This window comes from Lepidochelys kempii, chromosome 3, assembly GCF_965140285.1.
Source record: "Lepidochelys kempii isolate rLepKem1 chromosome 3, rLepKem1.hap1, whole genome shotgun sequence".
Lineage (NCBI taxonomy): Eukaryota > Metazoa > Chordata > Testudines > Cheloniidae > Lepidochelys > Lepidochelys kempii.
The window spans coordinates 84,540,042-84,566,911 of record NC_136382.1 but is presented as its reverse complement, the minus strand read 5'-3'; the positions used below and the strand labels follow the sequence as shown (position 1 = coordinate 84,566,911).

The window sequence follows — 26,870 nt, the reverse complement described above, 5'->3', positions numbered from 1 at the left end:
CTCAAATGTACTGAAGGAATGACTCACTGTTTACTGACACATTAAAACAGCAATTCAGTTTAATTGCAATAACATAGGCAGTACCAAGAAACTCCCAGTACGTTGGCTGCTGCTTTATCCCCTTGAGACAACTGTGGCTGGCAAGAGACTGCTTAGATGTCTGTTTCGTGACACAATCCAAATGGATCTCAATTGTTCCCCCCCCCCCCATGCTTTGTTTTCCACCAGGAACTAAGAGAAAGGTTAAACAGCTGTATAGTCTATCCTAATAAGTTATTTTAAAACCAATACCACACTGATATGCAAGAGCAAAGAACTGTTCTCTCCCACTTGGAAAACATATCATAGGCAAACCTCACCCCTGACATATTGAAGGCTGAGGTCTAAACTCACTGGAATGCCCATTCGCTAAACCCTGCCACCACCATTTTAACTAGCATGTACTATAACGCTGCTCAGAGCGAATCTAAGGATTTTGCACCAGTGTAATTTAACACTAGGACAAAGGGGGAACTTTCCCTAAACTAGGCAAGATAGAAACATGGTGGAGGTGGCGGCAGCAGCCACCTATCTATGGTAGGGCACCCACCGTCACACCTCCCAACATTTCAAGTGACTAAAGCGGGACAACTGGTCATAGCCAATCCCTGTGGAGCCGTCCCCACTGCAGCCACTGGCCCCAGTACCTTGCACACCTGTGCCATGCTCAGTCCCCACCATCCAACCCAGCCTGCTTGGGAGCAGCATCACTCCCCATTCCTGATCTACCTTGCAGCTAGTGAGCATACCTGAGGAGGCTGAGCATACCCAGGAGCAGCTGAAGCTGCTGCCCTCCCTATCCTTTTCCCTGCCAATTGTACACAATGTGCATATAGCATCAGGCACCACTGAATGCAGGAAGCATTCTACTTCAATCAGGTAAGGGAGTGTTGGGCATCAAAGTGGAACAGTCCCACAAAACTCAGGACTATTGGGAGGCATGCCCACTGTTGTTAACAGTCACGGGGCTAAATCAGTGCTAGCCCTGAGTTGACACAACACTTAAACACATGGTTAAAGTTAAATATGTGCTTAAGTCCTAATGAAGTCCTACTCTAAATGGGTCTTAAGCAGGTGATTAAACGATTTAGTAAATCAATGGCTCAGTGACAGAAGAGAATTAAAAAATCAAAATAAAAAACAGAGAGAACCTATGGGAGTAGTTACCTTTTTGTCTGCAAGGTGCATGCTTGATGATAGACTCAGGATTGGATAAACACACAGAGCTTTCAGGACTCCACCTTTTTGATCAAGCCACTGTGGAAGTTGTACTGAAACCCTTTAATTCTTAAGCCAAAAGACTCATGCAAAACTTCTCGGGGGGGGGGGGGGGGGGAGATAAAATTAGATTTACAATTTTCTCTTAGTAGAAAGAAGGGTAAGGGGGGGGGAGAAGAGTGGAATTACTATTAGATATATTGAAATAAGGCTGGGAAATAACCCATGTTGAGGAAACCAAATATTTTGTAAGCAATCTTTTTGTCACTAAGGTCTCAGTCCTGTGAGGTATCCAATGAGGTATCCATTGAGCCAAATCCTCCACCCATTTTAAGCTAAAGTTTTGCTATTTATTTAATTGAAGTCAATAGGTCCAATTCCACATCTAGTACGGTTTTTCAGTCATAAGTCCTTCATAAAATCAGGTCGTAGGTGCTATAAGAAAATAGCATTCAAGCAAATTAAGCATAACTCTTCTACACAGCTAAGAGCTGAATTTAGCAGTTTCAGGGACTAGGTTACAAGCTTAGATTTATTAACAATTGCCATATTAGCATGCAACTAGATAGACTAGGATACATTATTCACAGTTAAATTTCTTTTTCCTTAGATCACTTAATAATAATTAAATACAACTCCTCTGCAGTGAGGAAATAAGAGTTGTCTACAAAGAACAAGCATATAAATTAATAAAATAGCATGTTTCTTCTTCCTAATAAATCCTTCTCATAACTCCTCCCTCCAATGACTCCCATTTCCATCATCCACATTTCCCCCATTGTTCTCCCTCATCCTCCCTCTCTTAATTCATTTTTTATCATCCCTCTTTCATTTGTTGCTCTTTTTTCTTCTTCCTCCTCCTCCAATCCTTTTTTCCCCATATCTTGTTCTGCATTCACTAGCAACAAAACGTTATTTGCAATGAAATAAAGGAGCAGTTTCTTCCCACTCATAAGAAGCTCTATTTAATTTGTTCCTCTAATACTTAATTGTCTTAAAGCCCCCTCCTGAGAGGTGCTGTATACTCTTAAAGCTGATTGGGATTTAAGTGCACACATTACCCCCAGCAGAAAAATATAAGTATCTCCTTTCCTACTGTGCTTGTTTTCTAGTGCTCAGGCCTGCAGTGCTATTGATATTATCATGCTATCTTCCATCTGCTGTTACTCACCTGGCCCTCTTCTATTTCACCCCACAACAATTGCATTTGCCAATTAGAGCAGAAGCAGTACAAGAAGCCTTCTGGAATGTGAGGAAGGTCTGAGTATCCTGGCAGATTGGTAAGCAGGAGGAAATAATTGGGCTCTGCTCAGGAGCTCCTGAGCCTCATTAGAAAATTAAGACTCAGATGTTACGGGGGATGGGAACCAGTTCTCATTCAAAATAGGAGGGAAACCATCTTCATGTGGGAGGGCTATGGCAATAACAAAAGGGTTAAACAATGATATTGATCAGAAGCGCAAGTGCAATAGCAAACAAAAAGACTTATTTGGGCTAGGGTAGGGCAATTCTAAGAGTAGGTGGTTTTTAAAGACAATTATAATGGAGAACTAATAAGTTAGGGAATAGTTATTCCTAGTACTGACTTATTCTGAGGTATATTAATAAGAATGTCATATGTAAGACACACAAAGTAATTGTCACCCTCTACTTGGCACTGATGAGGCCTTACCTGGAGTACTGTGTTCAACTCTGGGTGCCACATTGTAGAAAAGATGTGGGTAAATTGGAAAGAGAGTGGAGAAGAGCAACAAAAGATTTAGAAAACCTGACCTATGAGGGAAGATTTAAGAAACTGGGCATATTTAATCCTGAAAAAAAGATGACTGGGGGCGATGGGATGTGATAATAGTCTTCACCTATAATAAGGACTTTTATAAAAAGGAGAGTGATCAATTCTTTACTGTGTCCACTGAAGATAGAACAAGAGCAATGGGCTCAATCCCCAGCAAGGGAGATTTAGGTTAGATATGAGGAAAAACTTTCTACCTATAAGGATAGTTAAACTCTGGAAGAGGCTTCTAAGGGAGGTTGTGGAATCCCCATCAATTGGGGTTTTTAAGAACAGGCTAGACAAACACTTGTCAGGGATGGTCTAGGTATATTTGGTCCCGCCTCAACGCAGGGCCTTCCCAGCCCTACACTTCTGTGATAAGCACTTTTAGAGCAGGATAGTTTTTGCCTTTTAAGTCTCAAATATTTAATGAGACTATTGGAATATGAGTCTTGTTACAACTTGCTGCCACGGGCAGGTGAAACAGCTTTATTTTGCTTTCTGATGGCCTCACTATTTCTTCAGAATTTGTTTCTAAAACACACTACTTTCCTCCCAAAAGTTTTGTCATAGAACAGGCTCCCCTGGATACCTCTTAAGCTATCTAGTAGATGGGGTAGATTTTCTATCATGTAACTAAGAGACCATGAAATGGAACAGTATAGAAACACAGAATTTTAAAGACTCACCACCAATTTTCCCTCAGTGATTCACCTGCCGCTGAAGATTCAGCAACCTTTGGATAACAGGAACCACATTCTCCTTTTGTATACTGCACTTTTGAGAAGAAAAATAAGAAACAAAACATGCAAGGCCAGTTTCAATCATGGCAACAAACAAACATCCAAGCCAGTTTACAGCCCAAGCATTTTTCAGCTAGCACCTGCAACCAAGAATCTTTCTCTAGGCTTCTCCTAGGGCCATACTTACAGGTTGCTGCTTTGCTTTCTTACTGGCTCTGCGTCTCTGCCAGTTCCTTGTTCGCTCTCCCAGCTCTACTTTTTCCCACTTATCCCTACTTGGTCAGAACAATACATAGTAGAACCTTTTGCCCATATGGTCCTACTTTCTAGGCAGACTCCATTTTGCATTTTATGTGGGCCCTTTAACTGTTCCTTATAGCAATCTTAACTGAAGGGGACATTCACACATTGATTTTACCAAGATTTTAATTCAGCCCATAACAAGGTTTATCCCATTTTACAACTGTACTAGTATTGCTAATCCTAAACATTCATAATCCTGAGTCAGGACCCAAAAATCATGAAATTGATTTATAAATCATGATTTTAAATATATATATCAGGTTATTCACTTTCTAGTTTTTAAAGCTTTAGAAGTAATGTTTCCAAGCTTTCCTCCCTAACCATGTGAGTTAGAAACTTTTCTTTTTTAATGATAGCTGAGAGCCTTACATAATCACATGATTCCAGGAGCTGAGGCTTCAAGAAAACAACCAAAATTGCTGGAGTGGACAATACTCTATAAATACGCAGTAAGAGGTATGCTCGATCCTGAATTCTTTACAAACCAGTCAGACACACAAGAGGTTGGAGGGGGGCAGAGATGAGGACACAGGCATGGAAAGGTAAAGTGACTTGTCAAATGTCACAAAGCCCTGTCTACCAGACCCTTGCCATGACACTGGGTATAGAGGAGGTAGGAGCACTGGAACTGGATTTGCATTGATCCTTGTGATCTCCCTGACACAACAGGACCAGCGCGGGAAACTATTACCCAATACCCAACCCTCTTTCCTGCCTCCAGCCCATGGCCGGGCTATGCACATTGCCTGCTGGGAGTTGTAGTTTTATTCAATAGGCGCCGGAGTTCGGTTGGACTACAAATCCCAGTAGCCCTCACAACAGAGAGCGGCTCAAACAGCGCTATTCCTCATCTCTTCGTCATCGTGATTGGCTCCGAGTTATGCCTCTGAAACGTGATTGGCTGAAAGGGTTTATCTGTCACCAAGCGGGCACGGGACAGGTTGGGATTTTACAGTTAGACGAGGGTTGGGCGTAGCTGCTGTCATTGCGGGAGGGAGGATGGGCAGGAGGTGTGGTCTCTCGCTGCTCTCCTAGCGGAGCCTGGGGCACAAGGGGGGCGGGGTCAGTGTAGTTCGCTTCGGCTGCTGCTGCCGACGAGGGGGCTCCGGCCCGAGCGCCCAGCGGTTCCCGGGACGGGACTGCGGCGGCCCTGCCCGGGGGTCGGGAGCCGCCCCCACCTTCGGGCTGAACCGCCTGAGCCGGGACGTGCCCTCTAGGGTGGCGGCAGAGCCCCCACGCCCCGCTTCTCCCTATGGGAAGCTCCCCGGCTCTGCAGCCGCGGGGGCCGAGCCCTGCGCGCTGATTGCAACCCCCTGCGCTGATTGCTGCCGGGGACGCGGGGGCTGCCCGGGCTCCAGCGAGAGCAAAGCTCCGCAGCCCTCCTCACCTGCCGGCTCTCGCCCCGGCGCTGCCATGGTGAGGGGAGGCCGGGGCCCCTTCGCCGAGAGCAGCATCTGCCCGGGGAGGCGAGACGCGTGGCGGCTCTAAGGGCGAGAGCTGACACAGCCGCGGACGCCCGCGGGCTGGTGGTGACATCCATAGGCTGGGCCCGCACTTTATTTTTCCTCGGGAACTGTTGTCGTTACTTCTACACAAGGCGAAGCTGGTGAAGGTTTGGGCGGCCTGGAGCCGTTCAGAGAGCGAGGGAGGATGGAGGAGAGAGAGGGAGAGGGAGAGGTGAGGTGGGATGGGCTGTGCAGTAGGGATGCCAGCACCAGAGACGCTGCCTTGGAAAACATCCGGCAAGCTGTTTTGCGGAGAACAGCACAAATTTCTCCTGTAAAGGAGGATCCTCCTCCAGAGTCATCGGAAGGACGCTTGACTTCTGCTACAGCTCTGGACAGATTGAATGAGATGCTGGCTCGCCTGCTCATGCTTTCCAAGAGATGCCCCTTTAGAGACGTGAGAGAGAAGAGTGAGTCTATCCTAAAAAACGTTCAGGTAAGAGTCAGTGCCCGTTTCAGCAAACACCCTTCCGACTTCTTATCTCTAAAGCATCTTAGAATTCCTCACACTTGTAACTGGCGTTATCATGATGCAGAAAATAACATAAGGGAGTAGTGCATCTTCACTTGTAAAAACAGGAAAGCTTTGGTGTTTGACTCTCTAGACTATGTTGTGATGTTCAGTCTGTTAATAGAATGACTGCTAAATTCTTAATAGTATTTTGCAGCTGATAATCTTAACTTGAGACATAACCAAAATACTGGCGAAGTTTAGTTGTATCAAATGAGTATGTAACACTGATAAAGCAGTAATCTCCCCATGTGAAAATGTAACGTTCTTAGTAGAAGTGCAAAAAGAAAAGGAGTACTTGTGGCACCTTAGAGACTAACCAATTTATTTGAGCATAAGCTTTTGTGAGCTACAGCTCACTTCATCGAAAGCTTATGCTCAAATAAATTGGTTAGTCTCTAAGGTGCCACAAGTACTCCTTTTCTTTTTGCAAATACAGACTAACACGGCTGTTACTCTGAAACCTGTCATTAGTAGAAGTGCTGTCTCTTGGGCATAATCATGTCCTTTTGCAAATGAATTCCTGTGCAAACTTTCACAATGAAAAGTGGGTTTATTGTTGGGACACAAGTACCTCCAGGACTCAATATATGCCTGAATTGTTGTTTTAATGTATTTGTCAGATGTTACCAGGGCTGTGATTATGCCAGTCTTATTAATACAAAATCAAGAATGATTCACATGTTTGCCAACTAAAAATAAACGAGATTAGTATGGGAAAACCTCAGATTTAAGATTGTTAGAATATATCAAGATCTTTAAAAACATGCTTTCTCCTCTGAAGCTTATTCTCTAACTGTAACCTTGATTAGTAAGGTCAGTCTGTTAGAAGTGAAAATACAAATCCCAAACCCAATAGAAATAATCTTAATTGTTGGTGGCAGATAAATTTACAAAGACTCAAGGGTTTGATCCTGGGAAAAATGAAACTAAACCTCTATCATGAAAGTTAAGGTCTTGCAGTATCTAGTGGGATTGAGCTCTAAAACTGATATGTTAATAATAGAAACTTTCATAGTTTCTTTGTTTTGACTCTTCTGAAACCTTCACAAATGGCTAGTAAATATTGTTGTTATCCTTCCACCAAAGGATATCGCAGCACATTAGAAACACTACCTTTATGCAATAGTTATTCCCTTTTTACAGATGAAGAAATTGAGGCACAAATATATAGGTGGCATGAACTAGGCCACAAAGGAAATCTGTGGCAGAGCTTGACCTAGATCTCCTGGCTCTCAGTGTTGTGATTTTTCTCCTTTCTCTCATTGCATTCATAGACTTTTATTAATTTAGTTGCAAAATAAAATACAATTTCAAAAACATTTTTCTATGTTATCTTCAGCTCGTTCTTGTTTTGTTTTTTTGTTACAGTTTGAACTAAGTACAAAGGGAATCTTGGTTTACATTTTTCAAGGGTGTGTAATTATCTGACCAGGTGATCTTTTGCATACAGACTAACTCATGCTGATATGGATATCAAAGCAACATTTTGGCAATAAAAATTCAAAATGATAAATCCAAGATGGTGCATGATGAATCACTTTCAGATATCCTCATATTAACACTTATTTTTTAAATGATAAACTCAATGAGATCCAAAGATGAAAGATTGAAATATTGTTAAGTATTTTTCCCCAGTAAAGAAATTCAGATCAGGAATAAGGCCCGACCTTTTAACACTGAGGGTAATTAACCATTGAAAGAAGCCAGACTAACTGCCTTTCTGGAAGATCTGTTCTACTGAAACCCAAATTATTGGGCACAATACAGGGATGACTGGGTGAAGTTAGACTAGGTGATCTAATGGTCCTTTCTGGCCTTAAAAGTTATGGAACTATGAAAGTTTCTGACGTGTTTGAAAATTGAAAACTTGTTGGGGGATTTTGCTGTGGGCCTTTAAAAAGCCAAGAAACTATCTGGCAGAATGTTATCAGTTCGCTAACAGTTTGGACGTAATAGATCCATATCCAGAAGTCACATGACTGTATATAAGCTATTGTGATTAAAAAAAATAGGTAATGGATGATAAAGCTAAGGGCTACAAGATAGCAGACTGCTTGCTCCTAAAGAGAGAGGCTACAATAAAGATCTCATAGCAAACTTAAAAGAAAGTATTCTTCTTTTGTTCACTTCTTTGTTCTCATTTATTCTACAAGTGTTTTTCTTTTCAATGTTTTGGTAATTACCTTTGAAGCCTGGTGTTCTGATTCATTTTTTATGCCTATAAATCAATGCATAATTTTGTTAGATTTCAGCAAATGTTTGACCTTTTTGGTCTTTTTCTGCTTGATTATTACTGTCTCTAATCTTTGAAGCAGTAATTTGGGGAAGTGAGGTGGAAAATCTAAGTAGTTTGTCAGCCCCTTAAAGAAGCCACTAATATTTTAGAGGAGAGTCTTGGGGAGATGCTCTTTATTTTCATCTAAAACAAAAAATTGAATTTCGTGGCAGTACCTGTAGATTTTAATGAAACTTCAGAGCAAAGGCCACTAAATGGCCTTTGTTGGCCAATAGTGATGTGTGGGAGGCCACAACAGCCTCCCTGAATGAACCATAATGAGTTTCACATCAAAATTGTATAATACTCATAGGAAAACATTGCCCTCGTAGCTGTTATAGAACAGTATTGCTGGGAGATCAGGACTGGATTATTTCTTCCATTTTGTAGACTGGTTTGCTGGCTGTGAAACTAAGGAAAACATTATATACCCATCATCAAACACCATTTTGGCCCAAGTCCCCATTCGGCTACATTCTGCAATGAAGATAAAAAGAGATGCTTTATGAAACATTCAGTTTACCTGTGAAACATGCTATTTTTAGATTAACAAAGGGGTAAATAGCTCAGTGACATTAAAAGTGGCTTGACATTTAACTGTTCTTAATTTCCCTATTCAATTCCAGTGATATAGTACTGCACAATATGGAAGTCCTTCTTTATAAAGAATTGCTTTCAAATACAAATGAATTCAGAGTTATTTAAAACTTTTCTCTTTTACTTCATTAATGTTCTCGTCTGTGACAAAGTGTTAATGAAGTTACTATGTTTAATTTAAATTCCTACTAATTAGTTTTACATGTTAATTTGCAGCATCTTAATTTTTATCTTGTATGTTGCAGAAGACGTGTTGTAATGTGAGAACGTACTTAATCAGACAGTTCCGCCTATTTTGCTTAGTTCAACAATCTGAATACTCAGTAGAAGAAAGAAGCCCTTTTTTTGACACACAAACTTACTTAATTCGAGTGCTTGTTCTTGCTGAGAATTGACATGTCACCTGGAAAATACTAGCAAACTGAATCACTTTTCTTTCTGCTTTGAAACTGACTAGTCAGAAGCCAGATATAGTGTAGAAAGTAACAGAAAGGAAATGATTTCAACCCAGCTGGAATACTCCTATTAAAACATAGCTGTTTAAATAAAAATATTAGAGGAACAACATGATCTTGAATTACGTTTGCATCTGAATGTTTTACATACTATCATTACAAGAAACACCCAAGATTAATATATCTGAAAGAAACTTAGTTTTTTCAGTGTTACTTTGTGCATTTGTAGTTCTTTGCATATAGTCAATTGCACTGTATTGTTTGTGATTATTTGTACTGCTCTATGAACTGTTTTGGAGGGAGCTCACATGCATGGTTTCCCCTTGTATTTACAAGTAATTTAGCAACAGACCTGATGTTTTTTGAGTTTGGGGCCAGGAGGATATCTTTTCTTTCTGGACCCCTGCATAGGAGATCTAGGCAAGCCTTTGCTTCTGTTCTCAGCCCACTGAGTGGGGCAGCCTAGTGGAGTGGGAAGATAAGGGAGACTTCTGTATAGTTCATGATAACAGGAAACTGATAACGGGGGTGGGTGGGTGTTGAAGAGACACCTCATGGTTTCCCCAGGCCCCTGCATGGAGCCAGAAAATGGGGAGGAGTATGTTCAATAGAGTCCTTTCTCTCCCCAACCGCTGCATGGGAAGCTCCCTTACTCCTGGACCCATGCATGGGTCTGGGAGTATCTGGCTGCAGCTGGAGTAGGTGCCCAGCCCTTTCCCTCTTCCACAGCACCTGGGATAGATAGCTTGCAGAAGCAAGCCCCCCAGTTTGGCTCAACAGACTTGGGTGGTGGGCCTGGTGATAGTGCTCTAAAAATAAATGTGTAGACAGTGCTTTGAAGTTGCAGCTTCGGCTCTGAAACCTGTCCCCCCTCAGTAGGTTTCAGAGGCTGAGCTTCGAGCCTGAGCCACAACTTCAAAGTGCTGTTTTTCATACTGAGTTTTAGAGTGCTAGCCCAGAGTGTCTCGACCTTGGCTGGGAGGCTTGTTTCCGTGGGCTGTGTTGACTTAAGGTATGTCTGTGGTTCTCATCCAGGGGTACCTGTACTCCTGGGTATATGCAGAGGTCTTCCAGGGGTACATCAACTCATTGAAATATTTGTCTTATTTTATGACACGCTACATAAAAAGCAATAGCAAAGTCAGTACAAACTAAAATTTTGTACAGTGACTTCTTTATACTGGCAAAGAGTCCTGTGGCACCCTATAGACTAACAGACGTATTGGAGCATAAGCTTTCGTGGGTGAATACCCACTTCGTCAGATGCATGTAGTAGAAATTTTCAGAGGCAGGTATAAATATACAAGCAAGAATCAGGCTAGGGATAACGAGGTTAGTTCAGTCAGGGAGGATGAGGCCCTCTTCTAGCAGTTGAGGTGTGAACACCAAGGGAGGAGAAACTGCTTTTTTAGTTGGCTAGCGATTCACAGTCTTTGTTTAATCCTGAGCTGATGGTGTCAAATTTGCAAATGAACTGAAGCTCAGCGGTTTCTCTTTGAAGTCTGGTCCTGAAGTTTTTTTTGCTGCAGGATGGCTACCTTTACATCTGCTATTGTGTGTCCAGGGAGGCTGAAGTGTTCTCCTACAGGTTTTTGTATATTGCCATTCCTAATACCTGATTTGTGTCCATCTATCCTTTTCCATAGGGACTGTCCAGTTTGGCCAATGTAGATAGCAGAGGGGCATTGCTGGCATATATTACATTGGTGAATGAACCGGTGATGGTGTGGCTGATCTGGTTAGGTCCTGTGATGGTGTCACTGGTATAGATATGTGGGCAGAGTTGGCATGAAGGTTTGTTGCATGGATTGGTTCCTAAGTTGGAGTTATTATGGTGCGGTGTGTAGTTGCTGGTGAGAATATGCTTCAGGTTGGCAGGTTGTCTGTGGGCAAGGACTGGCCTGCCTCCCAAGGCCTGTGAAAGTGAGGGATTGTTGTCCAGGATGGGTTGTAGATCACTGATGATGCATTGGAGTGGTTTGAGCTGAGGATTGTATGTGATGGCCAGTGGAGTTCTGTTGGTTTCTTTCTTGGGCTTGTCTCGCAGCAGGAAGCTTCTGGGTACAAGTCTAGCTCTGTTGATCTTTTTCCTTATTTCCTCGTGTGGGTATCATAGTTTTGAGAATGCTTGGTGAAGAACTTGTAGGTGTTGGCCTCTGTCTGAAGGATTGGAGCAAATGCTGTTGTACCTCGGCGCTTGGCTGTAGACAATGGATCGTGTGGTGTTTCCGGGATGGAATCTGGAGGCATGAAGGTAGGCATAGCAGTCGGTGGGTTTTTGGTATAGGTTGGTGTTAAAGTGACTGTCACTTATTTGCACCGTGGTGTCTAGGAAGTGGACCTCCCGTGTAGATTGGTCCAGGCTGAGGTTGATGGTGGGGTTGAAGCTATTGAAATTGTGGTGGACTTCTTCCAGGGTTTCCTTCCCGTGGGTCTAGACGATGAAGATGTCATCAATGTATCGTAGGTAGAGAAGGGGCATGAATGGACAAGAGCTGAGAAAGCATTGTTCCAGGTCAGCCATAAAAATGTTGTGGGGCTGTCAAGGTTCCTTCCCCACTCTGAACTCTAGGGTACAGATGTGGGGACCTGCATGAAAGACCCCCCCGCCCCCAAGCTGCTTCTTACCAGCTTAGGTTAAAAACTTCCTCAAGGTATAAACTTTGCCTTGTCCTTGAACCCTATGCTGCCACCACCAAGCGTGTTAAATAAAGAACAGGGAAAGAGCCCACTTGGAGACATCCTCCCCCCCCCCCCCAAATATCCCCCCAAACCCTACACCCCCTTTCCTGGGGAAGGCTTGATAAAAATTTTCACCAATTTGCATAGGTGAACATAGACCCAAACCCTTGGATCTTAAGAACAATGAAAAGCAATCAGGTTCTTAAAAGAAGAATTTTAATTAAAGAAAAAAATAAAAGGACCACCTCTTTAAAATTAGGATGGTAAATACCTTACAGGGTAATCAGATTCAAAACATAGAGAATCCCTCTAGGCAAAACCTTAAGTTACAAAAAGACACACAAACAGGAATCTACATTCCATTCAGCACAGCTTATTTACCAGTCATTTAAACAAAAGGAAATCTAACGCATTTCTAGCTAGACTGATTACTTACTAACTTAACAGAAGTTCTGAAGAGCATTCCTGAGCTGGTCCTGGCAGAAGCATCAGACAGCCCCTTGGTTCCCCCCACCTCCAGCTTTGAAAGTAACTTGTCTCCTCATTGGTCATTTTGGTCAGGTGCCAGCGAGGTTATCCTAGCTTCTTAACCCTTTACAGATGAAAGAGTTTTGCCTCTAGCCAGGAGGGATTTTATGGTTCTGTATACAGAAAGGTGGTTACCCTTCCCTTTATATTTATGACAGGGGCCATGCAGGTGCCCATAGCAGTGCCACTGGTCTGGAGGTATATATTGTCACCAAATTTGAAATAATTGTGTGTGAGGATAAAGTCACAGAGCTCAGTAACCAGTTGTGCGGTGGCATCATCAGGGATACTGTTCCTGACAGCTTGTATTCCATCTGTGTGTGGGATGTTTGTGTAGAGAATCTCTACATCCATGGTGGCTAGGATGGTGTTTTCTGGAAGATCACCAATGCATTGTAGTTTTCTCAGGAAATAAGTGGTGTCACGGAGATAGCTGGGGGTGCTGGTGGCGTAGGATCTGAGTAGACTGTCCACATACCCGGACAGTCCTTCAGTGAGAGTGCCAATGCCTGAGAGGATGGGGCGTCCAGGATTTCCAGGTTTGTGGATCTTGGGTAGTAGATAGAGCCCCGACCGGGGTTATTCTAAGGGTATGTTGATTTGTTCCTGTGTTAGTGTAGGGAGTGTCCTGAGTAGATGGTGCAGTTTCTTAGTGTATTCCTCAATGGGACCTGAGGAAAGTGGCCTGTAGAATTTGGTAGTGGAGAGTTGACTTAGCCTCCTTTTGGTAGTCAGACCTGTTCATGACGACAACAGCACCTCCTTTATCAGCCTCTTTGATTATAATGTCTGGGTTGTTTCTGAGGCTAGAGATGGCATTGCGTTCTGCACAACTTAGGTTATGAGGCAACACTAACACAGGAAGAAATCAACATAGAATAACCCCGGTCGGGGCTCTAAGGGTATGTTGATTTCTTCCTGTGTTAGGCTGATAAAGGAGGTGCTGTTGTCGTCATGAACAGGTCTGACTACCAAAAGGAGGCTAAGTCAACTCTCCACTACCAAATTCTACAGGCCGCTTTCCTCAGGTCCCATTGAGGAATACACTAAGAAACTGCACCATCTACTCAGGACACTCCCTACACTAACACAGGAACAAATCAACATACCCTTAGAGCCCCGACCAGGGTTATTCTATCTACTACCCAAGATCCACAAACCTGGAAATCCTGGACGCCCCATCCTCTCAGGCATTGACACTCTTACTGAAGGATGTTACCTCTCAGGTTCTATTGAACATCAGAAAAAGAAGTGTTCACCTTACCTGTTGCTAGATTTCTCCTGTGGTGCCAAGGTAAACAGTTGTCATTCTCATTTACTTTGAGCAGTTCAGATGTGCTGGCCACTCATTGCACCATGTAAGCTTGGCTTACAGGGGGTAAATAACATTCCTGGACTGGGTCTTTGGTTGTCAAGGCAGTGTCACCCAGAGAATATGGTGCTAGAACAGGATTCAGGAGACCTTGGTTCTATTCCAAACTCTTTCAGTGGCTTACTGTATAACCTTAGACAAACCACTCTGCCTCAATTTCCCCTATGCAAGATAAGGGTAATGATGCTTTCCCTTGTTAAACACTGAGCTTTAATGAAAAGTGGTAGATAAAAGATAAGTGTTGTTGCTGGACAACAGGATTTTCCTTTAGAGTATTTCAGTATATTATTTGGGTAGTTTAAATTGACCCTACTACTTGCATGATATTTAATGCTTAATTTGTAATGAAAGAGGTGCCTGGGCTCAAGCAATTTTTTTACTTTCATTATTAGTGTGGCAAGCCCAGAGGTGCTGGGGCTATGTACTGCCAAGCCAAGAAGTGCCGGGGCTCAGCCATGGCACAAATTAAGCACTGATTGTACTGTAAAATATTTTCATGTTTCCGTATGATGCTTGCAGTCATTCAGTAATAGTGGAAGCTTCCCTCAGATTAAATTAATAATCTATTCAGGAAGGATTTGTTTACATATCCTCTTTTTCTAGGATAAAAAACAAACCCACCTGGTAAATGCTAATCTCTTTACAGATCAAACATGTAAAAATCCAGCACAACTTCTGTTCACTTAGTACTTCACTGTTTAGTAAATGAACATATGTATTTTGATTTTTTTTCTGCATTCTCTTCTGCCAAACCACTTTGAATGTATTTTCTGTGTCTTCCCAATCATTCAAAGTGGCCAGGGAAGGGAATTAGTTGCCTGCTATTGGAGCCTCTCCTAAAAAGTCCTGTTGCCATTCCATCCATATGCTAATGCTGAAAATACTTGCAGCAATATTTGCTTTGTTGGGTGCTCTTCATGCTTATCAGTACTGAAAGGAGTATTGAAGACAAGATATGACTTGCCTAAACGAGATCTCCTGTTTCTGAGGCTGGCAGAGACTACAAGTATTATCTGGTAGTGATCTTAATCTTCCTGGTGGAGAGAAGCTTCTAAACCTCTTTACCAACATCAGTCTGCTTCGTGAGATAGGTAAAGTTTCTCGTTTACTAGATGAAGCAAATTAATTAGCATCAAGGGGGTCATAAAGGTCTCTTGTATTATGCTTGTGTATGGAGTGTTTGCTTGCATAAGAGAAGTATGTCAGGCATGTGTCTTACTTTGGAGAGTTTTCCTTAGGACTTGTCTACACAGGGAGATTTTTGTGAAGTGTCTTGGGTTTGTTTTTAATAAAAAATTGCCACTGTGTACACAATACCATCCCATCCTGTAAATTATATTGCCAGTTATTGCAAATTGTATAATCTACTTTGGAAGTGGATTAAGTTAATTGTGGAATGAATTAGTGCAGAGTAAAGTTTTGTGGCTGCATTTTATTTCACCATGACTTGATATTCTTCAAGTGATTGCTCATGTCTATTCCACAATAGGTATGCATGCTCGCCACGTGCACTGGTGCTGGAAGTTTTTTCCCCTAGCAGTACCCATGGGGGGGAGTCCACCAGCGACTCCTGGAGTGCCACCTCCCTGGTGCGGTATAAGGGGAGCTGCATGCTCCCCCCCACCCTCAGTTCCTTCTTGCCGCCAGTGAAGGTACGTTGGAACTACTCTGCTTCAGTTTTGCTGTAGCTTGTCCCCAGAACTGCTTCTTCGTTCAATGTTTGGTACCTGTAGTTAGTTAGCTGTTTAGTTAGTTCAGTTAGTTAGAGCGCCTGGACCGGGGCATGCCCCGCGCCCCAGGTTTTAAGTTGCGCAGCACTTGTGGCGATCTCTGCCAAGGAGTGACCTGCACGGAGACTGTCTGTGCTGTTTGGGAGAAGCCCATACCAGTGATCGTTGCAAGATTTGCAAGTCATTTAAGCCTCGGACCAAGAGAGAAAGGGACATTAGGCTCCGGGCCATTCTGATGGAGTTGGTGCTGATCCCGACTCCAGTGCGCCACTGCGAGTTGGCACTGCTGTGTCGGTGCATGCCGACCCTCCGGCGCCATCGACCCGTCAGCACCGCTCCCTGTTCACGGGGCACACCAAGAAGGCTAGAAAGACACCACCTTCACAGTGGCACCGAAGTAAACCTGGGACAGAGGCTAGACTCATGTGGGGCAGTCCTCAATCCCCATGGGCCTCTAGGCCTCCGACTCAAGTTGAGCAGAGTAGCCCGACTCATTCGGCGCAGGCCTCCCTGAATGTCTGGGTGCTCTCCACACTGGAGGCCCTGCAGGTGGCCCAGGATGTTATGTCCATGCTGGTACCAGGAGCACCGCTAATGTCGGCTCCATGCTCCAGAGGCAAGCCACTGCTGGGATCACCACAGTCGCCCCCGGCTCAGTACCGGTCTCGGTCAAGGGAAAGTTCCCGACGCTGTTTGCCGCCCCGCGACCATTCAGGGCAAAGTCCACGTGGATCACCCTCGACTCCCACCAGACTGTCTGGTTGGGTTCTATCTGACCAAGACTCTCAGCAGCGCTCCACCTCGAGGAGCGAATATCGAAAGGACTGAGGCAGATTTTGCCAAATCTGGGGTTATCGCAGCCGGTCATGACATGGATGTTGACACCATTCCTGTTCGGAATCCCGCTCCATGACTCCACCAAGACATCACCTCTGCAGCCCCGGGCATCCATCGCTGTAGTCTCGCCATCGTGGGTCCGCCCGTTGGAGCCAATTGCAGAGCAGCTGTTACCGATGGTACCGGACCTCCACGTCGGGGTTGTGGTCCCGTGGTCGGCATCGCTCCTGGCACCACCGCTCCTCCCGGTCCGGGGATGGTGGCAGGTCGTACGTCAGCCCAGCCTCCAGTCATAGTCATCCATCGATGGGCCAGGCCGAACAGCCGGCTCCGCCAGTGTCACAGGAGGTGCAGTAGCACCGGGCACCGTGGCCAGCCCAATGATACCAGTGGGCGTTGTGGCTCCCGACGAAGCCCCTGGTGGGGGCTCGCTCGGTGGCTGGAGCCTCAGAAGGACCATCAGCCTCCCTCTCCAGACCTCTGAGGAAGGAGTCGGTGGGACGTACATCCTTGGCACCAGGCCTGGAGACCAACCAGGTGGTGCACCCTCCAGTGCCAGCAGACACCCAGAGTACCGCACCGGACTCCTTGCCCTCCCCAGATGAGGCGATTACAGCCCCACCCCCCTCCATCCTGTGGGAGGACGGGTACTTCCACATTCATATATTTGAGGGGCACAGATGCTTCCTTTGTTTTGTGGTGGTGCAGAATCACTACCAATTTATGGTCCTCCCGTTTGGCCTGTCCACTGCCCCCAGGGTATTTACAAAATGTATGTCGGTGGTAGTGGCCTACCTCAGGTGCCGGGGGGTCCAGATCTTTCCCTGTCCGAACGATTGGCTGGTCAAGGGCAGCTCCCGGTTGCAGGTGAGGGATCACGTGATGCTCCTCCTGTCCACATGCACCGCTTTGGGCCTGTTAGTAAACAACACCAAGTCCACGTTAGTCTCGGTTCAACGCATAGAGTTTATCAGGGCGCTCCTGGATGCCTCGTCGGCCAGAGCCTCCCTCCCACTGGACAGGTTCAAGACCCTGAAGGGGCTCATCAACACGGTCACCAGGTTTCTGGTGGCAACAGCCCAAGCATGCCTCCAGTTCTTGGGACACACGTCGGTGTGCACGTACGTCGTCCATCACGCCAGACTTGGACTGAGACCCCTCCAGCTCTGATTGGCCTCAGAGTTCTCCCAGGTCAGGGACAGGTTGGACAAAGTCCTCACCGTACCTGACTCGGTGATTGCCTGCCTACGGTGGTGGTCTGCCCCAAGCAACATGCTCCAAGGAGTCCAGTTCAGGGACAGGGCCCCATCACTGGAACTGGTGTCCAATGTGTCGGACCTGGGTTAGGGGGTTCAGACCCAAGGTCTGTGGTCGGCTCAGGATCTGACCCTACACAACATCAAGGAACTGGCATGCATGGCCTTCCGCTTGCACCTGGAGGACAGGGTGGTCAGGGTCCTCACGGACAACACGGCCTTGATCTTCTATATCAACAGGCAAGGCGGGGCCTGATCCTCTGCTGCCAAGCCCTCAGGCTGTGGGATTTCTGTATAGCCCACAACATCTGCCTAAAGGCCTTCCATCTACCGGGTGCCCGGAACGTGTGGGTGGATCGCTTGAGCAGGGACTTCTCCTCTCAACACGAGTGGTCTCTCCACCCGGAAGTGGCTGACAGGCTTTTCTGAGCATGGGGGACTCCCCAGGTGGACCTGTTTGTTGTGACTTGGCAGAATCGGCACTGTCCCTGGTTCTGCCCCGGAGGGACTGAGACAGGGCGGTATCTCTGATGCCTGCCTCCTGTCCTGGTCAGGCCAGTTTTTCTGTGCCATTCCCCCTGATCAGCAAGGTCCTGGAGAAAGTAAAGACTGACAAGGCTCGGGTCCTCCTGGTTGCATGGCCCAGGCAACATTGGTACGGGACCCTCGCAGGCCCGGCGGTTGCTCCGCTGTGGCAGTTGCCATTCCTCCTAGACCTGCTCTCCCAGGACTGGGGCCGCCTCCTCCACCTTACAGCATGGCTGCTCAGTGGTTAAGTAGGGAGGAAAGGACGTGCTCAGAAGGGGTTCAATGCGTCCTCCTAGAAAGCAGACGGCCCTCCACGTGCCAAGCCTACTTGGCAAAGTGGTCCTGGTTCTCTGGATCAGCGGGGTGTTTCCCCGGTGGCCGCCCCGATCCAGCTTAACTTGGACTACCTTCTCCACCTTTAGAGCCTGGCGCCCTTGTCGGTCAAGGTGCACCTGGCGGCCATATCAGCCTTCCATCCGCCGGAGCAGGGTCACACGTGTTCTCCCATGCTATGGCTGGCCAGTTCCTCAAGGGGCTGGACCGTCTTTTTGTGTATGCTAGGCCCCTGGTCCCACAGTGGGACCTGAACCTGGTGTTGGCCCATCTGACGGGGGGGCCCCCGTTTGAGCCACTAACCATGTGCTCCTCGTCCCACCTCTCGTGGAAGGTGGCCTTCCTGATCATGATCACATCGGCCAGGTGGGTCTCAGAGCTCAGGGCCCTGACCTCTGAGCCTCCATACATGGTTTTTCAAAAGGACAAGTTCCAGCGCTGCCCACACCCTGCATTCCTCCCGAAGGTGGTCTCCACCTATCACGTGGGTCAGGACATTCTTCTTCTGGTCCTCTGCCCCAAGCCCCATGCATCCAGTGAGGAGTGCCATCTTCACATGCTCGATGTGCGATGGTCTCTGGCTTTCCACCTCGAGCAGACCAAGCCATTCAGAAAGTCCTTGCAACTGTTCATCGACTTGGCTGAGTGCATGAGAGGTCCGTCGATCTCCACTCAGCAGCTCTCCGACCGGATCACTTTGTGCATCCGTACCTGTTATGATCTGGCGGGTATCCCACCGCCACTGATTGTGAAAGCACACTCTACTCGAGTGAAAGCCTCATCAGCTGCTGCCTTGGCCCATGTCCCCATCCAGGACATTTGTAAGGCTTGGTTTTCAGTTCACACGTTCACCTTGTACTATGCGATCATCTCCCAAACCAGGGATGATGCCAGGTTCGGCAGGGCTGTACTCCGTCCCGAGAATTTGAACTCCTACCCACCTCCCACAGATATAGCTTGGAATCACCTATTGTGGAATACCCATGAGCAATCACTTGAAGAAAAGACAGTTACCTTTTCCGTAACTAGTGTTCTTTGAGATGTGTTGCTCCTGTCTATTCCACTTCCCGCCCTCCTTCCCCTCTGTCGGAGTTGTCTGGCAAGAAGGAACTGAGGGTAGGGGGAGAGCGCAGCTCCCCTTATACCACACCACGGAGGTGCCACTCCAGGGGTTGCTGGGGCGCTCTCCTCCTCCCCCCCTCTCCCCCCAGGGTACTGCTAGGGGAAAAACTTCCGGCACCGGTGTACGTGGTGAGCATGCACACCTATTGTGGAATAGACATGGGCAACACATCTCGAACACCAGTTACAGAAAAGGTAACTGTCTTTTTCCAACTACTGTCCCACCCAGCATCTTTTCATGCCTGGACTCTCTTGCCTGTTTCCTTGTGTGCTCTCTACTGTTCTGGGGTCACCTCGACAGGATGTCACCTCCTCTATTTAAATGCTTGTTTGCAGCCAAGATCATCTCCATATGTGATTGCAAACTCCTGATGTTGCATATGACCTCATATTACACTGTTAGAGTAGCCATGCTGTATGCAGATGTACTGGATTTTCTCAGCATTTGGGGAAAGAGATGGTCCAGCTTGCCTTAATCAATGACAGCCATCATAATAAGCATACATATGCCCTTACAGCTTAGCAAATGCCTGTGAATGGCTACCTCTGGAACAGTGTCAATACTACACCAAAGCAAGGAGCTCTGTCAGGCTTACAAAAATAAAACACAATAACAGGATCTCTAGCAACACTCAAACTACCTGTCCCTACTTCAAGGAGTTGGAGAGCATATTTCCTGGGAGGTCATAATTGAAGCTGTTTCTTGAGGACAGCACCGAAGGTAGTGAGGCTGTGGACCCTAAGGTCATCCACAACTTTGAGAAAGAGGAGGAGAACTCCCCTGAAAGCCAGGATCTCTTCTCCCACACAGGAGCCTGAGGGAGACTGAGGCTATGTCTACACTATCGCGGTAAGTTGACCTATGCTCTGCAACTCCAGCTATGTACCTTCGACCCTGCGGTAACTTGACCTACACCGTGGTGGGTCAATGGGAGAAACTCTCCCATCTACTTACCTTACTCCTTTTCTCCTCGGGGGTAGACCAGAGAGCGAGACGGGTCGACCAGAGGACGATCTGCTGTCGATTTGGCAGGTCTTCACTAGACTTGCTAAATCGACCTCCAGTGGATCAATCTCAGAGTATCGAACCCGGCTGTAGTGTAGATCCCTGAGAGGATCATGCAGTCCCCACAAGCCAGATGGCCACCTAGCCTGATAGTCCTATGAAGCAGAGCTCTGCAAATAAGTATTAAGTACTGTATTAAATTGACATTTAATACTTAAATACTAAACAAATGTAGAGGTGGTCTGAATGAACTATCTTCTGGGTGACCAATGGGTGCTGCCATCCAGGGCAGATATGTCCTAGGACCCTTTCCATCCTCTCACTCCTCCACATGTGCTCAAAATGATATCCATGCCAGGGAAGTTCAGAAATCTGTCTCTGAGCCACCCTTATATTAAATCTTATTTCAGGAAGCTGGTCTTGGCTCAGGACATTTCTAGGGGGCTACAAATGAAAACTACAGAATCTTATGTTAGGGCTGGAAAGGCCCTCCTCCAAAGCCAGCTCCTGCCCCTGTTAGTGTTGAGTACATCACTAAATGCTTTTGGTACCTTAGCACAGTGTTTCTCAACTTCTCAAGGTTCATGGACCCTTATTTGAAGTAGAATTTTCCTGACACTTTTATAGTAAACATAAGGTTAGGAGTAAAAAATGTGTCCATGACACCAATGCAAGCTTATATAATTTTGTTTCAACAGGTTGACAGAGAATACTTGACCTTGCAGGATAAGGATGTGCAAGGAGCAAGATTTTCTTTACTTTATATTGTAATATTTTCAACACTTGTGGTGCTGCTGGTATCACCCACACTGACTGATAACCTTTCATGACTTTTACTTGGGGTCATGACCCACCACTTGAGAAACACTGCTCCAGCAGCAGAGAGTCCTGTGGCACCTTATAGAGCAGGGGTCGGCAGCCTTTCAGAAGTGGTGTGCCAAGTCTTCATTCACTTAAATTTAAGGTTTTGCATGCCAATACTACATTTTAACGTTTTTTAGAAGGTCTCTCTCTATAAGTCTATATATTATATAACTAAACTATTGTTGTATGTAAAGTAAACAAGGTTTTCAAAATGTTTAAGAAGCTTCATTTAAAATTAAATTAAAATGCTGATCTTACGCCACCAGCCCTCTCAGCCCGCTGCCAGCCTGGGGTTCCGTTCACCTAGGCCGGCAGCAGGTTGAGCTGGGCCTGCGGCCAGGACCCTGGCTGGCAAGGGGCTGGCAGCCAGAACCCCAGACCGGCAGCCGGCTGAGCAGGGCTGGTGGCCGGGATCCCAGACTGGCAGTGGACTGAGTGGCTCAGCCCACTGCCGGTCTGGGGTTCTGGCTGCCAGCAGCGGGCTGAGCGGGGCTGGTCTGGGATCCCGGCCCTGCCCACACAGAGTGGGTACCTACCTTCTCCCTGGTTCTAGCCCATTCTCTTCCTCTCTCTCTCTGCACTGAGCTGAGGGTGGGAGTGCACTGAGCACAGGGCTGGGGGTGAAGGAGCAGGCTGGGAGTTGGGGTGTAGGGTCTGGCCAGGAGCTAGAATGAGGGAGGGGGCTCAGGGTTGAGGTTTGTGTGGAGTGCTTACCTGGGCAGCTCCCATTTGGTGCGAGGGGTGCAGGTGGAAATGTAGGGGTGGGGAGGGTGCAGGAGCTCCCTTTTGGTGCGAGGGGTGGGGGTGGGAATGTGGGGGTTGCAAGAGTCAGGACATGGGGTGTGAGGGGGGCTGGGTATGTGTGTGGGGTGCAGGAGTCAGGGCATGGGGTGTGGGGGGGTGCAGGGGTCAGGGCAGGAGGCTGGGTGTATGTGAGAGGGTTCAGGGTAAAGAGCGTTGGGGGTGTGGGCTGGAGTTGTGGGGGGTGCTCCCAGCCCTTTGCCCGGAGAGGCTCACGCAGCAGGCTGGAGGGGATATGCCCTGATTCCACCCCATGGCCCCGTCCCTGTCTCTTCTCCGCCTTCTCCCCGGAGCAGCGAGCACGCTGCGGCTCCTCTTCTCCCCCTCCCTTGCAAGGGCCATCAGCTGATCGGGAGTCAGGGAGGGAGAGGAGGAGGCACAGGAATGCAGCAGGCTAGGGGAAGAGGCGGGGGAGGGGGGAACTTGTCTGCTCTGCAGCAGCAGCCGGGACGGGGAGGGCGCAGAGAAAAGCGGGCCAGGCGGGCAGGATTTTTAATGGCAGACTGCTGCCTGCCGGGGTCCCAGTGTGGGTTCGGCAGCAGGCTGAGCGGGGCCGGTGGCTGGCACTTGGCAGGCAGCAGCATGCCATTAAAAATTGGCTCGCATGCCGTCTTTGGCACGCATGCCATAGGTTGCCAACCCCTGTTATAGACTAACAGACGTATTGCAGCATAAGCTTTTGTGGGTGAATACCACTGAATTGGGTATTCACCCATGAAAGCTTATGCTCCAATATGTCTGTTAGTCTATAAGGTGCTGTTGGATCATATTAAAGAAGTTCTGTATTAAAATCACAAATGAGTTTGATTCCCCATAGTTTAAATTCCAGGGTATTACTAATTAAGAGGTCTCCTGGTTTTTGGTACTGTTTCTCTCCCTCTGTGTGAAACTTGCAAGCTGCTAATTGCGTTAGTGCGTTCTAAGACAGTCGGTTCTCAAAGCAATTCACACAGAGACTCAAAACAATACTCTGTAACAACAGAAACAGCACCCAGAGACTCCCCGCCCTTTTGTTGTATTAACAATTGTGATTAAAATAGAGCTAGAGGATGTATGTGGATGGATGCTTGGTGTGGATAATAACTGAATGATCAGGGAGTGCCAGCCTAAGAATCCAGTGTCCATTGGTTGAAGAAGGCGTCAAGTGGAAATAACCAGAGGACCCCCAGAGGGCAGACTGGAATCCACCCAACAGCCTCAAGAATGGGAAAACCAAAGAACAAGATAACATCTAGCAGCACGGAGCCGTCAAGAATGTGCTATCTGCTGATTGATTCAGCAACAGCATGATGAAGCAATTCCCATAGACTGGCATAGGAAGAAATTCCTATAAAAATAGACTCTAAAAAGTGAGAACTTTGGGGGTCTGATTCTGCAAACCAACTTCCAGGAGCATCAGATGAGCATCTGACAAGGCCCTGCTCCCTCATCATGTCCAGGCCACCTGGCCAGTGGCTTGGCATGAGCAACTCTAAGGCTGGTAACTATGATGATAACCTTGCAGAACCTGTGTGTGTGTATGAATGAATGAATGAATGAATGAATGTGAGAATAAATGAGATTGAATGGAATGTTATAGCTATAACTAACTGCTTACTAGGATTCTTTCTGTATTCACAATAAATGTGGTATTTTGCCTTTTTCCCTTTAATAAGATCCTGCTGGTTTTTAATTTATTGGTACAACAGTGCCACAGGACTCTGATGCTTTTACAGATCCCGACTAACACGGCTACCTGTCTGATACTGCTCTAGCAGCTTCTCTTGTCAAGTTATTCTAATGTAGAATTGATTTCATCATTAGGATGACTGAATGGTGCAAAGATATGCTTGCCTTTATTCAAAGAAATTCCATACACTCTTTACAAAACATTGTAAATTAAACAGTGGAACCTGTTGTAATACTGCTTCTGTGGGAAATCCTTCCAAAATTTTCTGTGCCAGCATCCTAGCATATTTTTCTAGGAAGTGGCCATTGCTAACTATCCTGTTTTGTTTTGATTAGTAGCTCTGAGCATGAAGGGTAGCTAGAGCTAGAAAACTGTTCTTCTGCGATTTTGATCAGTCTAGAGCTGCTCATAGTTGTATCCAAAAAGTGGAGGAGGGAGCAAGCATCTGCTGGTGGTTTTGTTTTTGTTTAGCTGTATACAAACATCTGAGAACAGGAAGCATAAACCTTTCCTCATGTTACTGATCTGATTGTTCAGCTACCTAGCTCAACTGCAGACAATGTGGATTAGTAGACTTAATTATAAGAAATCCTAATTTATAAGTGTTATCTGAGCTTCGAGATAAAATGTAGACCTTTACGAGCTAATGTTTAAGAGGTCTGTAGACTCAAAAATACAGAGCTCTGGTCATGTTCTCCCTGCAGGATGCTGACTTGGATGGCTGTTTGGATCACAGCACTGGACCTGTGTACTTTTGGCTTGCTGAGCCTGAGTAGAGTCCAGGCACTGCCTCTGATTTAGCATCTCAGAGTGTGCCTACAGGTACAGATTGTCTGTCTGTTTAGCCTCCCCAGCTGGAGAGCTGAAACTTCACTTTTTAGGCTCTGAGATTAGTGCTGGCTCCCTCAGGCTCTCCACTAGCTTTATTACACCAGAGCTCCAACCTTGTGGGCACTCTGGTTTGAAGCTTACCCCCTTCAAAGCTTACCCCTGATACCTGAAGCAAATAGATTTTGCATAGGATTTCTAACACAATCAGTCTTAGCTTTAGGCAGCACTAGAGCAAAATAAGAAATGCCTGAATGCAGTTCCCTACCTCAGTTGTCTCACCACTCTAGAGTGTTCTTTGGGATTAAATCAGTTTTCTGAGGAGTCCGGAATCCTTCCCTTTCTCTCTCCGTCATACATGTGATTTCTTCTTGGGAACATGGAGTCAGTCTGACTCTTGCAGTCAGTGTCCTGTGGTCTGGCAGTTAAAAAGATTCCCCATCAATCCAGTAACCTGCTCCTTTGTTTCAGAGTAACAGCTGTGTTAGTCTGTATTCGCAAAAAGAAAAGGAGTACTTGTGGCACCTTAGAGACTAACCAATTTATTTGAGCATAAGCTTTCGTGAGCTACAGCTGCATCCGATGAAGTGATCTGTAGCTCACGAATGCTTATGCTCAAATAAATTGGTTAGTCTCTAAGGTGCCACAAGTACTCCTTTTCTTTCTGCTCCTTTGTGTTTCTCTGAGTCCCTCTCCAACTTCCGAGAAGTCTGTGTCAAACCTCCAGGCTCTGTTCTTCTGGGGAAGTTCTGTTTCTTCTCCTCTAGAAATCTGGATAGAACTGGTTTTCCTAGGCGTCAGCCATCCCATTGTTCTGTTTGAGCTTGTCCTATTTCACAGAATCCTAGAAATGCAGAGCTGGAAGGGACATTGAAAGGTCATCAAGTCCAGCCCCCTGTGCTGTGGCAGGGCCAAGTAAACCTAGATCATTCCTGACAGGTGTTTGTCCAACATGTTATTAAAACTTCCAGTGATGGGGATTCCACAAGCTATTGGAAGCCTATTCCAGAGTTTAACTACCCTTATAGTTAAAAGGTTTTCCTACTATCTAACTTGAGTTTAAGCCCATTATTTCTTGTCCTACCTTCTGTGAACCTAGAAAACAATTGATCATTGTCCCCTTCATAACACCCCTTATTGGCTGATAGCCCTTAACTACTGTCTCATTCAAAGACATCAGGGTGTCATTTCACCTGTCTCCTTAGCACAAGTAGTATGAGGGAAAGAACACAATACAGATAATCATAAGAGCGTAAACAGAGTTCATAATCTCAAACAGAATTAATTTATACAGAGACTGATTCACCATCCTATTTGAAATGCTCAAACCCTGAATCTTCAGTATCGGGAATGACTGCATCCAGGTGTCTAAACTACAGAGACTATATTGGCATAGCCATGTAGTGTAGATGTAGACTATGCAGACAGAAGGAGGTGTTCTGTAGGTGTAGGACCATAAATTCCCCAAATAAAGGCTATATCTGCACTTAACCTGCTACAGTGGCATAGCTGCAGTAGCACTTCAGTGTAGACACTTCCTACACTGATGGCAGGGGTTCTCCTATTTGCTGTAGTTAGTTCATCTCCCAGAGAGACCGTGGATAGGTTGAGAAAAGAATTATTCCATTGATTTAGTACTGCCTACACGAGAGGGCATTAGATCAGCATTGCTACGTCTTAGGGATGTAACTATGCAGATGTAATTTTTTAGTGTAGACCAGCCTGAAGGTAGCTGTATTGATGTTGATATTGAGCTCTCTTCTGTTGATATAACTGTCTACATGGGGATTGTCAGCATAGTTATGTCTGTTGGTGTGTAGGTTTTTTTTCACATCCCTGACAGACACAGCTATGCTGATGCTACTTTTCAGTGTATACCAGGCCTCAAATA

General features: G+C 46.1%; 1 protein-coding gene across 6 annotated transcripts in view; it reads left to right on the top strand.

The window, feature by feature from the left end:
- Positions 1-5,137: 5,137 nt before the first annotated feature.
- SESN1 (sestrin 1) overlaps positions 5,138-26,870 on the top strand; it is a 137,636-nt gene continuing 115,903 nt past the window's right edge. For 2 of the 6 annotated variants that reach the window (XM_078852151.1, XM_073336963.2), the window contains exon 1: positions 5,147-6,018. In XM_078852151.1, coding sequence (XP_078708277.1) covers positions 5,728-6,018 — 291 coding nt within the window. In that variant the 5' untranslated portion in view covers positions 5,147-5,727. Of the gene's footprint in view, positions 6,019-26,870 lie in introns of all 6 variants that reach the window. The other 4 variants (XM_078852156.1, XM_073336967.2, XM_073336971.2 and 1 more) reach the window with 4 other exon arrangements.